At 51.1% G+C, this 16,161-nt stretch overlaps 1 protein-coding gene across 1 annotated transcript in view; it reads right to left on the reverse strand.

Annotated features, from left to right (window-relative positions):
* snd1 (staphylococcal nuclease and tudor domain containing 1) overlaps positions 1–16,161 on the reverse strand; it is a 320,313-nt gene that overhangs the window by 17,486 nt on the left and 286,666 nt on the right. The window contains exon 22 of the mRNA XM_045722231.2: positions 15,862–16,065. Within this exon, the coding sequence (XP_045578187.1) occupies positions 15,862–16,065 (204 nt within the window). The remainder of the gene's footprint in view (positions 1–15,861; positions 16,066–16,161) is intronic.

Genomic DNA, 16,161 nt, shown 5'->3' on the forward strand with positions numbered 1-16,161 from the left:
GAAGTCCTGGGAGTGCATTCTGACGAAGAACAGCAAAGGTAATCCAATTTTTCTTATAGTAAATCTGAGTTTGGCGAGGGCCAAACTTGGTGGGTGTCAAATTAGCTAGCCGTGATGGCCGGGCTATGTACTCAGAATATTGCAAAATGTGCTTTCGCCGAAAAGCTATTTTAAAATCTGACACCGCGATTGCATAAAGGAGTTCTGTATCTATAATTCTTAAAATAATTGTTATGTTTTTTGTGAACGTTTATCGTGAGTAATTTAGTAAATTCACCGGAAGTTTGCGGTGGGTATGCTAGTTCTGAACATCACATGCTAATGTAAAAAGCTGTTTTTTTATATAAATATGAACTTGATTGAACAAAACATGCATGTATTGTATAACATAACGTCCTAGGAGTGTCATCTGATGAAGATCATCAAAGGTTAGTGCTGCATTTAGCTGTGGTTTTGGTTTTTGTGACATATATGCTAGCTTTGAAAATGGCTGTGTGATTATTTTTGGGAGGGCACTCTCCTGACATAATCTAATGTTTTGCTTTCGCTGTAAAACCTTTTTGAAATCGGACAGTGTGGTTAGATTAACGAGAGTCTTATCTTTAAAATGGTGTAAAATGGTCATATGTTTGAGAAATTGAAGTTATAGCATTTTTTAGGTGTTTGTATTTCGCGCCACGCTATACCATTGGATATTGGTGAGGCGTTCCGCTAGCGGAACGTCTGTTCCTAACAGGTTAACAAGAAAGTTGTGGAGTGACTGAAAAACAAGTTTTAATGACTCCAAGCTAAGTGTATGTAAACTTCCGACTTCAACTGTATGTGTGTGAGAGAGAAAGAGAGAAATGAGCGAGAGTAAGAGAGAGTGCGTGACAGAGGGACATGCAGACAGTAAAAGACAGAGAGAGAGAGATTGGTCCCAATCCAGTGCAATAAGATTAAAAGTGTTTACTGTGCAAAAGTGTGAGGAGGAAAATGGCCCATTGATCATGGTGTTGATCTGGCAGACAGACAGCAGATGCAGCGTGGCAGTTATGGGGACGGGTGTGGTAGCTATGGGGACGGGTCTGGTAGTTACGGGGATGGGTCTGGTAGGGGTCTGGTAGTTATGGGGACGTGTCTGGTAGTTATGGGGACGTGTCTGGTAGTTATGGGGACGGGTCTGGTAGTTATGGGGACGGGTCTGGTAGTTATGGGGACGGGTCTGGTAGTTATGGGGACGGGTCTGGTAGTTATGGGGACGGGTCTGGTAGTTATGGGGACGGGTCTGGTAGTTATGGGTCTGGTAGTTATGGGGACGGGTCTGGTAGCTATGGGTCTGGTAGTTATGGGGACGGGTCTGGTAGTTATGGGGACGGGTCTGGTAGCTATGGGTCTGGTAGTTATGGGGACGGGTCTGGTAGCTATGGGGACGGGTCTGGTAGCTATGGGTCTGGTAGTTATGGGGACGGGTCTGGTAGCTATGGGGACGGGTCTGGTAGCTATGGGTCTGGTAGTTATGGGGACGGGTCTGGTAGTTATGGGTCTGGTAGTTATGGGGACGGGTCTGGTAGCTATGGGTCTGGTAGTTATGGGGACGGGTCTGGTAGCTATGGGTCTGGTAGTTATGGTGACGGGTCTGGTAGCTATGGGTCTGGTAGCTATGGGGACGGGTCTGGTAGCTATGGGGACGGGTCTGGTAGCTATGGGGACGGGTCTGGTAGCTATGGGTCTGGTAGTTATGGGGACGGGTCTGGTAGCTATGGGTCTGGTAGCTATAGGGACGGGTCTGGTAGCTATGGGGACGGGTCTGGTAGCAATGGGGACGGGTCTGGTAGCTATGGGGACGGGTCTGGTAGCTATGGGGACGGGTCTGGTAGCTATGGGGACGGGTCTGGTAGCTATGGGGACGGGTCTGGTAGTTATGGGGACGGGTCTGGTAGCTATGGGTCTGGTAGCTATGGGCCTGGTAGCTATGGGCCTGGTAGCTATGGGCCTGGTAGTTATGGGTCTGGTAGTTATGGGTCTGGTAGTTATGGGGACGGGTCTGGCAGTTATGGGTCTGGTAGTTATGGGGACGGGTCTGGTAGTTATGGGGACGGGTCTGGTAGCTATGGGTCTGGTAGTTATGGGGACGGGTCTGGTAGCTATGGGTCTGGTAGTTATGGGGACGGGTCTGGTAGTTATGGGGACGGGTCTGGTAGTTATGGGTCTGGTAGTTATGGGGACGGGTCTGGTAGCTATGGGTCTGGTAGTTATGGTGACGGGTCTGGTAGCTATGGGTCTGGTAGTTATGGGGACGGGTCTGGTAGCTATGGGGACGGGTCTGGTAGCTATGGGGACGGGTCTGGTAGCTATGGGGACGGGTCTGGTAGCTATGGGTCTGGTAGTTATGGGGACGGGTCTGGTAGCTATGGGTCTGGTAGTTATGGGGACGGGTCTGGTAGCTATGGGTCTGGTAGTTATGGGGACGGGTCTGGTAGCTATGGGTCTGGTAGTTATGGTGACGGGTCTGGTAGCTATGGGTCTGGTAGTTATGGGGACGGGTCTGGTAGCTATGGGGACGGGTCTGGTAGCTATGGGGACGGGTCTGGTAGCTATGGGTCTGGTAGTTATGGGGACGGGTCTGGTAGCTATGGGTCTGGTAGCTATGGGGATGGGTCTGGTAGCTATGGGGACGGGTCTGGTAGCAATGGGGACGGGTCTGGTAGCTATGGGGACGGGTCTGGTAGCTATGGGGACGGGTCTGGTAGTTATGGGGACGGGTCTGGTAGCTATGGGTCTGGTAGCTATGGGCCTGGTAGCTATGGGCCTGGTAGTTATGGGTCTGGTAGTTATGGGTCTGGTAGTTATGGGGACGGGTCTGGCAGTTATGGGTCTGGTAGTTATGGGGACGGGTCTGGTAGTTATGGGGACGGGTCTGGTAGCTATGGGTCTGGTAGTTATGGGGACGGGTCTGGTAGCTATGGGTCTGGTAGTTATGGGGACGGGTCTGGTAGTTATGGGGACGGGTCTGGTAGTTATGGGGACGGGTCTGGTAGCTATGGGTCTGGGAGCTATGGGGACGGGTCTGGAAGCTATGGGGACGGGTCTGGAAGCTATGGGGACGGGTCTCTCTCCTCTGCTCTCATCCTTCTAGACCTATCTGCTGCCTTTGATACCGTGAACCATCAGATCCTCCTCTCCACCCTCTCCGAGCTGGGCATCTCCGGCACCGCGCACGCTTGGATTGCGTCCTACCTGACAGGTCGCTCCTACCAGGTGGCGTGGCGAGAATCTGTCTCCGCACCACGTGCTCTCACCACTGGTGTCCCCCAGGGCTCTGTTCTTGGCCCGCTCCTATTCTCGCTATACACCAAGTCACTTGGCTCTGTCATATCCTCACATGGTCTCTCATATCATTGCTATGCAGATGACACACAATTAATCTTCTCCTTTCCCCCTTCTGACAACCAGGTGGCGAATCGCATCTCTGCATGTCTGGCAGACATATCAGTGTGGATGACGGATCACCACCTCAAGCTGAACCTCAGCAAGACGGAGCTGCTCTTCCTCCCGGGGAAGGACTGCCCGTTCCATGATCTCGCCATCACGGTTGACAACTCCCTTGTGTCCTCCTCCCAGAGTGCTAAGAGCCTTGGCGTGACCCTGGACAACACCCTGTCGTTCTCCACCAACATCAAGGCGGTGACCCGATCCTGTAGGTTCATGCTCTACAACATTCGCAGAGTACGACCCTGCCTCACACAGGAAGCGGCGCAGGTCCTAATCCAGGCACTTGTCATCTCCCGTCTGGATTATTGCAACTCGCTGTTGGCTGGGCTCCCTGCCTGTGCCATTAAACCCCTACAACTCATCCAGAACGCCGCAGCCCGTCTGGTGTTCAACCTTCCCAAGTTCCCTCACGTCACCCCGCTCCTCCGCTCTCTCCACTGGCTTCCAGTCGAAGCTCGCATCCGCTACAAGACCATGGTGCTTGCCTACGGAGCTGTGAGGGGAACGGCACCTCCGTACCTTCAGGCTCTGATCAGGCCCTACACCCAAACAAGGGCACTCCGTTCATCCACCTCTGGCCTGCTCGCCTCCCTACCTCTGAGGAAGCACAGTTCCCGCTCAGCCCAGTCAAAACTGTTCGCTGCTCTGGCACCCCAATGGTGGAACAAGCTCCCTCACGACGCCAGGACAGCGGAGTCAATCACCACCTTCCGGAGACACCTGAAACCCCACCTCTTCAAGGAATACCTGGGATAGGATAAAGTAATCCTTCTAACCCCCCCCTTAAAAGATTTAGATGCACTATTGTAAAGTGGTTGTTCCACTGGATATTATAGGTGAATGCACCAATTTGTAAGTCGCTCTGGATAAGAGCGTCTGCTAAATGTCTACAATGTAAAATGTAAAAATGTCTGGAAGCTATGGGGACGGGTCTGGTAGCTATGGGTCTGGTAGTTATGGGGACGGGTCTGGTAGCTATGGGGACGGGTCTGGTAGCTATGGGTCTGGTAGTTATGGGGACGGGTCTGGTAGCTATGGGTCTGGTAGTTATGGGGACGGGTCTGGTAGTTATGGGGACGGGTCTGGTAGCTATGGGTCTGGTAGTTATGGGGACGGGTCTGGTAGCTATGGGTCTGGTAGTTATGGGGACGGGTCTGGTAGTTATGGGGACGGGTCTGGTAGCTATGGGTCTGGGAGCTATGGGGACGGGTCTGGAAGCTATGGGGACGGGTCTGGAAGCTATGGGGACGGGTCTGGAAGCTATGGGGACGGGTCTGGTAGCTATGGGTCTGGTAGTTATGGGGACGGGTCTGGTAGCTATGGGGACGGGTCTGGTAGCTATGGGTCTGGTAGTTATGGGGACGGGTCTGGTAGCTATGGGTCTGGTAGTTATGGGGACGGGTCTGGTAGTTATGGGTCTGGTAGTTATGGGGACGGGTCTGGTAGCTATGGGTCTGGTAGTTATGGGACGGGTCTGGTAGCTATGGGTCTGGTAGTTATGGGGACGGGTCTGGTAGCTATGGGTCTGGTAGTTATGGGGACGGGTCTGGTAGCTATGGGGACGGGTCTGGTAGCTATGGGTCTGGTAGTTATGGGGACGGGTCTGGTAGCTATGGGTCTGGTAGCTATGGGGACGGGTCTGGTAGCTATGGGGACGGGTCTGGTAGCTATGGGGACGGGTCTGGTAGCTATGGGGACGGGTCTGGTAGTTATGGGGACGGGTCTGGTAGCTATGGGTCTGGTAGCTATGGGTCTGGTAGCTATGGGTCTGGTAGTTATGGGGACGGGTCTGGCAGTTATGGGTCTGGTAGTTATGGGGACGGGTCTGGTAGTTATGGGGACGGGTCTGGTAGCTATGGGTCTGGTAGTTATGGGGACGGGTCTGGTAGCTATGGGTCTGGTAGTTATGGGGACGGGTCTGGTAGCTATGGGTCTGGTAGTTATGGGGACGGGTCTGGAAGCTATGGGGCCGGGTCTGGAAGCTATGGGGACGGGTCTGGAAGCTATGGGGACGGGTCTGGTAGCTATGGGTCTGGTAGTTATGGGGACGGGTCTGGTAGCTATGGGGACGGGTCTGGTAGCTATGGGGACGTGTCTGGTAGCTATGGGGACGGGTCTGGTAGCTATGGGGACGGGTCTGGTAGCTATGGGGACGGGTCTGGTAGTTATGGGGACGGGTCTGGTAGCTATGGGGACGGGTCTGGTAGCTATGGGGACGGGTCTGGTAGCTATGGGGACGGGTCTGGTAGCTATGGGGACGGGTCTGGTAGCTATGGGGACGGGTCTGGTAGCTATGGGGACGGGTCTGGTAGCTATGGGGACGGGTCTGGTAGCTATGGGGACGGGTCTGGAGTTTAGTGGGGTGAACAGACCGTGGCTCGGGTGACCTTGATGATCTTCTTGATGATCTTCTTGGCCTTCCTGTGACACTGGGTGCTGTAGATGTCCTGGAGGGCAGGCAGTGCCCTGATGATGCGTTGGGCTGACCGCAGCACCCTCTAGACAACCCTGTGGTTGCAGACTATGAAATAGCTATGGTGACACAGCCCGACAGGATGCTCTCAATGGTGCATCTGTAGAAGTTTCTGAGGGTCTTAGGGGCCAAGCCGGATTTCTTCAGCCTCCTGAGGTTAAAAAGGCGCTGTTGCGCCTTCTTCACCACACTGAATATGTGAAGGGACCACTTCAGGTGCTCTCTCTGCTGTAGTCCACGATCAACTCCTTAGTTTTGTTGACGTTGAGGGTAGAGGTTATTTTCCTGGCACCACTCTGCCAGGGCTCTCACCTCCTCCCTCCAGGCTGTCTTGTCATTGTTGGTAAACTTGATGATTGAGTTGGAGACGTGCGTGGCCAGGCAGTCATCAGGGAGTACAGGAGGGGGCTGAGCATGAACCCCTGTGGGGCCCCCATGTTGAGGATCAGTGTGGCAGAGGTGCTGTTGCCTACCTTCACCACTTGGGGGCAGCCCGTCAGGAAGTCCAGGACCCAGTTCAACATGGAGGGGTTCAGACCCAGGGCCTTGAGCTTAGTGATGAGCTTGGAGGGCACTATGGTATTGAAGGCTGAGCTGTAGTCAATTAACAGCATTCTGACATTCTTACATTGGGGCAATATGTGAATTGAAGTGGGTCTAGGGTGACGGAAAGGTGGAGGTGATATGATCCTTAACTAGCCTCTCAAAGCACTTCATGATGACAGAGATGAGTGTTACGGGGCAATAGTCATTTTGTTGAGTTACCTTTGCTTTCTTGGGTACAAAAACAATGGTGGACATCTTGAAGCAAGTGGGGACAATGGACTGGGATATGGAGAGAATTAATATGTCCATAAACACTCCAGTCAGCTGGTTTGCCCATGGACGGAGCTTGGCAGCTCGAGCCGTCAGTAACTATAATACGTGATTGTCTAAGGTCCCTGCCACATACAGTACGTCTCGAGTCTGAGCCCTTGAATTGATTCCACTTTGTCCCTGTACTGCGTTTTGCCTCTATGACTGCCTTACGGAGCCTTACGGAGGTCATAGCTGGTCTGTTTGTATATGTCCATGTTCCCAGTCACCTTTCCATTGTTAAATGTGGTGGTTACGGCAGCACAGAGAAGAGACAGATGTCTTTACTATAGCAGGCACACACCTTTCCCCGCCACGCACACCTTTCCCCGCCACGCACACCTTTCCCCGCCACACACACCTTTCCCCGCCACACACACCTTTCCCCGCCACACACACTTTTCCCCACCATCCCCGCCTCAACACATACACACCCCCCCCCATGGAATAATGTTATCAAAGGGAGGCATGAAGCAGAATGTGGGAGGGGGGCTGAGAGAGAGGAGAGAGCCCAGGGTTGGGCTAATGCAGAGCGGAAATAATCAGCATTAACAGCATTTTAAATCACATCTCATTTAGAATGAAAGGTCTGATCCACCGCCGTTTCCTTTCATTCCTGTGGATTAGAATTCATCATGGCGGTGCTCTCAAAGACATGCAAATTCATGCAAATTCTGGATGCTAGCACCTTGCCTTCCCATATTGCTGTGCGCAACCTCTCTTTGGCTAAGTGAGATAGACAGGATGAAGAGCGAGAGAGGGATGGAAGGAGAGACAGGACTAGGAGAAGAGAGAGGGATGGAAGGAGAGACAGAACTAGGAGAAGAGAGAGAGGGATGGAAGGAGAGACAGGACTAGGAGAAGAGAGAGAGGGATGGAAGGAGAGACAGGACTAGGAGAAGAGAGAGGGGGATGGAAGGAGAGACAGGACTAGGAGAAGAGAGAGAGGTATGGAAGGAGAGACAGGACTAGGAGAAGAGAGAGGGGGATGGAAGGAGAGACAGGACTAGGAGAAGAGAGAGAGGGATGGAAGGAGAGACAGGACTAGGAGAAGAGAGAGAGGGATGGAAGGAGAGACAGGACTAGGAGAAGAGAGAGGGATGGAAGGAGAGACAGGACTAGGAGAAGAGAGAGAGGGATGGAAGGAGAGACAGGACTAGGAGAAGAGAGAGGGGGATGGAAGGAGAGACAGGACTAGGAGAACAGAGAGGGATGGAAGGAGAGACAGGACTAGGAGAAGCGAGAGAGGGATGGAAGGAGAGACAGGACTAGGAGAAGAGAGAGGGATGGAAGGAGAGACAGGACTAGGAGAAGAGAGAGAGGGATGGAAGGAGAGACAGGACTAGGAGAAGAGAGAGGGGGATGGAAGGAGAGACAGGACTAGGAGAACAGAGAGGGATGGAAGGAGAGACAGGACTAGGAGAAGAGAGAAGGATGGAAGGAGAGACAGGACTAGGAGAAGAGAGAGAGGGATGGAAGGAGAGACAGGACTAGGAGAAGAGAGAGAGGTATGGAAGGAGAGACAGGACTAGGAGAAGAGAGAGGGGGATGGAAGGAGAGACAGGACTAGGAGAAGAGAGAGGGGGATGGAAGGAGAGACAGGACTAGGAGAAGAGAGAGAGGGATGGAAGGAGAGACAGGACTAGGAGAAGAGAGAGAGGGATGGAAGGAGAGAGAGGACTAGGAGAAGAGAGAGGGATGGAAGGAGAGAGAGGACTAGGAGAAGAGAGAGGGATGGAAGGAGAGACAGGACTAGGAGAAGAGAGAGAGGGATGGAAGGAGAGACAGGACTAGGAGAAGAGAGAGGGATGGAAGGAGAGACAGGACTAGGAGAAGAGAGAGAGGGATGGAAGGAGACAGGATTAGGAGAAGAGAGAGGGATGGAAGGAGAGACAGGACTAGGAGAAGAGAGAGGGATGGAAGGAGAGACAGGACTAGGAGAAGAGAGAGGGATGGAAGGAGAGACAGGACTAGGAGAAGAGAGAGGGATGGAAGGAGAGACAGGACTAGGAGAAGAGAGAGAGGGATGGAAGGAGAGACATGACTAGGAGAAGAGAGAGAGGGATGGAAGGAGAGACAGGACTAGGAGAAGAGAGAGAGGGATGGAAGGAGAGACAGGACTAGGAGAAGAGAGAGAGGGATGGAAGGAGAGACAGGACTAGGAGAAGAGAGAGGGATGGAAGGAGAGACAGGACTAGGAGAAGAAAGAGAGGGATGGAAGGAGAGACAGGACTAGGAGAAGAGAGAGGGATGGAAGGAGAGACAGGACTAGGAGAAGAGAGAGGGATGGAAGGAGAGACAGGACTAGGAGAAGAGAGAGGGATGGAAGGAGAGACAGGACTAGGAGAAGAGAGAGAGGGATGGAAGGAGAGACAGGACTAGGAGAAGAGAGAGGGATGGAAGGAGAGACAGGACTAGGAGAAGAGAGAGAGGGATGGAAGGAGAGACATGACTAGGAGAAGAGAGAGAGGGATGGAAGGAGAGACAGGACTAGGAGAAGAGAGAGGGGGATGGAAGGAGAGACAGGACTAGGAGAAGAGAGAGAGGGATGGAAGGAGAGACAGGACTAGGAGAAGAGAGAGAGGGATGGAAGGAGAGACAGGACTAGGAGAAGAGAGAGAGGGATGGAAGGAGAGACAGGACTAGGAGAAGAGAGAGAGGGATGGAAGGAGAGACAGGACTAGGAGAAGAGAGAGGGGGATGGAAGGAGAGACAGGACTAGGAGAAGAGAGAGAGGGATGGAAGGAGAGACAGGACTAGGAGAAGAGAGAGGGGGATGGAAGGAGAGACAGGACTAGGAGAAGAGAGAGAGGGATGGAAGGAGAGACAGGACTAGGAGAAGAGAGAGAGGGATGGAAGGAGAGACAGGACTAGGAGAAGAGAGAGAGGGATGGAAGGAGAGACAGGACTAGGAGAAGAGAGAGAGGGATGGAAGGAGAGACAGGACTAGGAGAAGAGAGAGAGGGATGGAAGGAGAGACAGGACTAGGAGAAGAGAGAGAGGGATGGAAGGAGAGACAGGACTAGGAGAAGAGAGAGAGGGATGGAAGGAGAGACAGGACTAGGAGAAGAGAGAGGGATGAAGGAGACAGGACTAGGAGAAGAGGGAGGGATGAAGGAGACAGGACTAGGAGAAGAGGGAGAGGGATGAGAAGGAAAATGGAGAAGGGGAGGTCGAGCGAGAGAAGATGGAAGGAGGGGCAGAGAGAAGGTGAGCATAGGAGAGATGGATGGAGAGAGAGGGAGGAAGAGCAAATGGAAAGATGGAGTGAGAGAGACATTAAAAGGGATGGGAGGAGCGAGTAAGTGCTCAGTGTGCGGGTGGCGGTGTGCCAGGGGTGGCGGTGTGCCACTCTAGCCCGACAGAGTAGGGAGGGGGAGTTAGTGCCAGGGCTCTCCCTAAAGATGGTCTCCCATGCCAGCCTGCCTGAGGGGCGAAGGCTTGAGACAGAGGGGGATACAGGAGGGGAGAGAGGAGGAGAAGGCATGTTCTCCATGACCCCACCACACGGTTTAAGGCTCTGAGGCAATGACCGGCGGAGGAGGTGTGTGTATGTATGTGTGTCTGAGTGTGTGTGCGATAGTGTGTGTGTCAGGCTAAGGGGGAGGACCAGCCGTCGGCCCTGCCAAAGCTGTTGGAGTTAGTGAGTTCTACGGGGAGTTCCTGACTCATTTCAGGATATGAAAGGAGAGAGCTCAGCAGTTCATACAGACTGCCTCCTGTCTGCATTCACCTGCTCTTCAGCCTGACACACTCTCCACCCGACAGTAGAGTAGCTTGGGAGGGTGATGTACTATCTCCACCCGACAGTAGAGTAGCTTGGGAGGGTGATGTACTATCTCCACCCGACAGTAGAGTAGCTTGGGAGGGTAATATACTATCTCCACCCGACAGTAGAGTAGCTTGGGAGGGTAATGTACCATCTCCACCCGACAGTAGAGTAGCTTGGGAGGGTGATGTACCATCTCCACCCGACAGTAGAGTAGCTTGGGAGGGTAATGTACCATCTCCACCCGACAGTAGAGTAGCTTGGGAGGGTAATATACCATCTCCACCCGACAGTAGAGTAGCTTAAGAGGGTAATATACTATCTCCACCCGAAAGTAGAGTAGCTTGGGAGGGTAATGTACTATCTCCACCCGACAGTAGAGTAGCTTGGGAGGGTGATGTACTATCTCCACCCGACAGTAGAGTAGCTTGGGAGGGTGATGTACTATCTCCACCCGACAGTAGAGTAGCTTGGGAGGGTAATGAACTATCTACACCCGACAGTAGAGTAGCTTGGGAGGGTAATGTACCATCTCCACCCGACAGTAGAGTAGCTTGGGAGGGTGATGTACTATCTCCACCCGACAGTAGAGTAGCTTGGGAGGGTAATGAACTATCTCCACCCGACAGTAGAGTAGCTTGGGAGGGTAATGTACCATCTCCACCCGACAGTAGAGTAGCTTGGGAGGGTGATGTACCATCTCCACCCGACAGTAGAGTAGCTTGGGAGGGTAATATACTATCTCCACCCGACAGTAGAGTTGCTTGGGAGGGTAATGTACTATCTCCACCCGACAGTAGAGTAGCTTGGGAGGGTGATGTACTATCTCCACCCGACAGTAGAGTAGCTTGGGAGGGTAATATACTATCTCCACCCAACAGTAGAGTAGCTTGGGAGGGTAATATACTATCTCCACCCGACAGTAGAGTAGCTTGGGAGGGTAATGTACTATCTCCACCCGACAGTAGAGTAGCTTGGGAGGGTAATGTACCATCTCCACCCGACAGTAGAGTAGCTTGGGAGGGTAATGTACCATCTCCACCCGACAGTAGAGTAGCTTGGGAGGGTAATGTACCATCTCCACCCGACAGTAGAGTAGCTTGGGAGGGTGATGTACTATCTCCACCCGACAGTAGAGTAGCTTGGGAGGGTAATGTACTATCTCCACCCGACAGTAGAGTAGCTTGGGAGGGTAATGTACTATCTCCACCCGACAGTAGAGTAGCTTGGGAGGGTGATGTACTATCTCCACCCGACAGTAGAGTAGCTTGGGAGGGTGATGTACTATCTCCACCCGACAGTAGAGTAGCTTGGGAGGGTGATGTACTATCTGGATACACTGTTGAGCTCTACTACAGTACCAACAGTGAGAGGTACAGGAGTGTGTGATCCAGTCTGAATGATATTAGCTCAGTAAGATACTGTGTGTGTGTGTGTGTTTGTGATCGAGTCTGAATGAATATTAGCTCAGTAAGATACTGTGTGTGTGTACACATGATGTGTGACAGGAGTGTGTGATCCAGTCTGAATGAATATTAGCTCAGTAAGATACTGTGTGTGTACACATGATGTGTGACAGGAGTGTGTGATCCAGTCTGAATGAATACCAGCTCCGTCCTGTTGGAATATCAATCCCCAGCAATATGTGTTTGTATGTAATAAACCATAAACCGATGCTGTGTCATTAATCATTGACAATATGCAGGACAGTAGCGTTCATTTGATCACACATTAGCCAATGCAATACACCTGAGATGTATGCCAGATCCCTGACTGCACTAAAGCAAACAGGCAGCTCTTTTGATGCTGCAATAACCTACTATCCTCTCATTTCAAATGTAATACCTGTGAATATACACATGTCTATGTCATGTCATCACTATGTATTCATGTAATATCCATAGAATGGTAATCCTATTTCTATGGTAATCTCAACCACCTTCATATAATAACATCATTTCTATGTATTACTGTGTAGGCCGAATACTAAGCGACAACTAGCCTATACAATAACGTGTGTGGGCCCTTCAGCTAGGTTAGTCCTCTGTGTTGGGAGGCTCTTAAAGTTAGCCACTCTGGCCCTGCAGTGATGCATGCCTGGTTTTACTGCGCCTGACTCAGAACACACTGTCTCTATCTCAGCTCTTTATCTTCCCCTCCACACCTCCTCTGGCTGGCTCCCGCCTTCTCTCTCTCTCTCACTCTCTATATCTATCACTCTCACTCTCTCCATTATTTTCTCCTCTCTCTATATATCTCTATCCCTCTCTCTCTATTTATCCATCCCCCCATTCTCTGTCATTCTCTCCTCTCTCTATCGACCTCCCTCTTTTTCTCTCCAACAATACTAGCAGCCGGTGCATACATTTACGATTATAATAATATTGTCTATCTTTATTGCATGGACAATGCTTAAGTGTGTTGTCCATTTGCTACAGGGCATATCCACAAAACAAACAGAGCCGAGCTTGACTACAACGGCTTCCCTTCAAATAAATCTAACAAATCCCGCTCTCCTCTATGAAACAAGACCAGCGCCTGAGAACAGCAATTTGTCATCTGGAATACAATGATGTCAGGAGGGAAAAAACTGTGTTCGTTGTTGTAATATCACAAACGGACGTGGGAGTTTCACCACTAAGCATTCCAGCTTTAAACATGTCAAAATAAAGGCCATTTGAGGAAATGGAAGCTGAGCTCAGTTAGTGGTCAGTCTAGCTGACAGAGGAGCTTTGTTTGCCAGGGGGACTTTAAAGTGATAAGGTAGAAGGTCTTCAGGATGCTTTCACCTGTTCAGCCCCCCCCTCTCTTTTAGACTATTAAAACTATACCACTTTAGACTATAGCAATGAAAGAGATGCACCCAGAGCCCTCACATCCCAGAGCCCTCACATCCCAGAGCCCTAACATCCCAGAGCCCTAACATTCCCAGAGCCTTCACATCCCAGAGCCTTCACATCCCAGAGCCCTCACATCCCAGAGCCTTCACATCCCAGAGCCCTCACATCCCAGAGCCCTCACATCCCAGAGCCTTCACATCCCAGTCTGAATAGGCTGCATCGTTTCAGAGGGAGCAGCACAGGAGACATGACCAGCATAAGACAAACAGACCTGACAGACTGCATGACTCTATTAGCCTGTTTCAGTGGACAGCAGGGTTCAGACTGCATGACTCTATTAGCCTGTTTCAGTGGACAGCAGGGTTCAGACTGCATGACTCTATTAGCCTGTTTCAGTGGACAGCAGGGTTCAGACTGCATGACTCTATTAGCCTGTTTCAGTGGACAGCAGGGTTCAGACTGCATGACTCTATTAGCCTGTTTCAGTGGACAGCAGGGTTCAGACTGCATGACTCTATTAGCCTGTTTCAGTGGACAGCAGGGTTCAGACTGCATGACTCTATTAGCCTGTTTCAGTGGACAGCAGGGTTCAGACTGCATGACTCTATTAGCCTGTTTCAGTGGACAGCAGGGTTCAGACTGCATGACTCTATTAGCCTGTTTCAGTGGACAGCAGGGTTCAGACTGCATGACTCTATTCGCCTGTTTCAGTGGACAGCAGGGTTCAGACTGCATGACTCTATTAGCCTGTTTCAGTGGACAGCAGGGTTCAGACTGCATGACTCTATTAGCCTGTTTCAGTGGACAGCAGGGTTCAGACTGCATGACTCTATTAGCCTGTTTCAGTGGACAGCAGGGTTCAGACTGCATGACTCTATTAGCCTGTTTCAGTGGACAGCAGGGTTCAGACTGCATGACTCTATTAGCCTGTTTCAGTGGACAGCAGGGTTCAGACTGCATGACTCTATTAGCCTGTTTCAGTGGACAGCAGGGTTCAGACTGCATGACTCTATTAGCCTGTTTCAGTGGACAGCAGGGTTCAGACTGCATGACTCTATTAGCCTGTTTCAGTGGACAGCAGGGTTCAGACTGCATGACTCTATTAGCCTGTTTCAGTGGACAGCAGGGTTCAGACTGCATGACTCTATTAGCCTGTTTCAGTGGACAGCAGGGTTCAGACTGCATGACTCTATTAGCCTGTTTCAGTGGACAGCAGGGTTCAGACTGCATGACTCTATTAGCCTGTTTCAGTGGACAGCAGGGTTCAGACTGCATGACTCTATTAGCCTGTTTCAGTGGACAGCAGGGTTCAGACTGCATGACTCTATTAGCCTGTTTCAGTGGACAGCAGGGTTCAGACTGCATGACTCTATTAGCCTGTTTCAGTGGACAGCAGGGTTCAGACTGCATGACTCTATTAGCCTGTTTCAGTGGACAGCAGGGTTCAGACTGCATGACTCTATTAGCCTGTTTCAGTGGACAGCTGGGTTTTAATCACTGCTCTGACTCTGTTCCAGTGGGTCGTTTCAACACAATACTGTTTACAGTCTCAGTGGCCTAAAGAGGTCAAAGGTGAGCTCCCTGGTGACAAATACACACTATACAGTTACTTATTGACTGATGTGGGCTGACTAAGTGTCTTTCAATGGGTTGTAAAACTTTAGTGGTGGTATAGGGAAACAAGGGTGATTAAGTCTAAAATTCTATGTGGTGTGTGTGTGTTGGTATGCATTCATATGTTTATGAGTGTTTGTGTTCTGACCGGTGAGCCCATTTCTGTGGCTTTGTGTGTGAACGTGTGTGTGCCAATTTGTACCTAAATGACAGAGTGGAGTAATGTCGGGGCGTGTAGGAGCGGTAATTGCGCCAGGAATAAATATTTCAGTTTTGTGCCTTTATCTTTCATTTACATAGAGGCTTTGAGTCTGCCAGCTGAATTAGCATAATGAGGGAAGGCAAACGAGCTGCACTTCATGACATTACAAAATGGCCGCCGTCAGAGGGGCCTGTCCTGCTGAGCACTAGACTTACCGAGAGGAGTGGAGAGATGCATCACTTCAGATCGTTCTTGGATTGCTAAACACGTCAGCATTTAGCCAAATGCTAGCTCTTATTCATAACAAAACACTGACCTGTTAGCATGGTAGCATAAGGCTAACAGCCTTGCTGAAATAGACTAGACCCTTCACAGCCAGCCAGTCACATACACTGTCACCCACTATCATGTTTTGGCCCTGACAAAGTCACTATGACCTGAAAACGTCTGGCACATGTCAGCGTCACCTTTTCTCAACTCTAACACCAATACATTTGGTCCAATGCTACCACTGGTACATAAAACATCTGTTTGGCCATAGTGCCCTGACAAAGTCATTATAAAACTGAAAACTTAAGGTAAACATAACTTTCATTTCTCTCTTCAAATTCCGCCAAGGCGGCCATTTTCCTACCATTTTCTGCAGGTGCTTCTCTTTCCGCACGTCCACCATGACCATGCCCTCCTTGACCAGGCTGAGGCCGACGTCGTCCTTGGAGTCGGCGAACTGCAGTGTGACGTTGGGGCAGGTGACGCCGCTGTGCTCCACGTTGAGCAGACACTGGGTATTCTGGATGTCCCGCACCAGGCTGTCCACTACGTCAGCACGCGCATCCTCCTAACGGGGGTGGAAGAGGAGGAGAAGGGAGGTCAAGGGGTTAGGCCACCCTGCTGAAGGCTGTCGAGCCGGAACAGTTTATCCTGAAATGTAATT

Source organism: Salmo salar, chromosome 07, assembly GCF_965601325.2.
Source record: "Salmo salar chromosome 07, fSalSal1, whole genome shotgun sequence".
Classification (NCBI taxonomy): domain Eukaryota; kingdom Metazoa; phylum Chordata; class Actinopteri; order Salmoniformes; family Salmonidae; genus Salmo; species Salmo salar.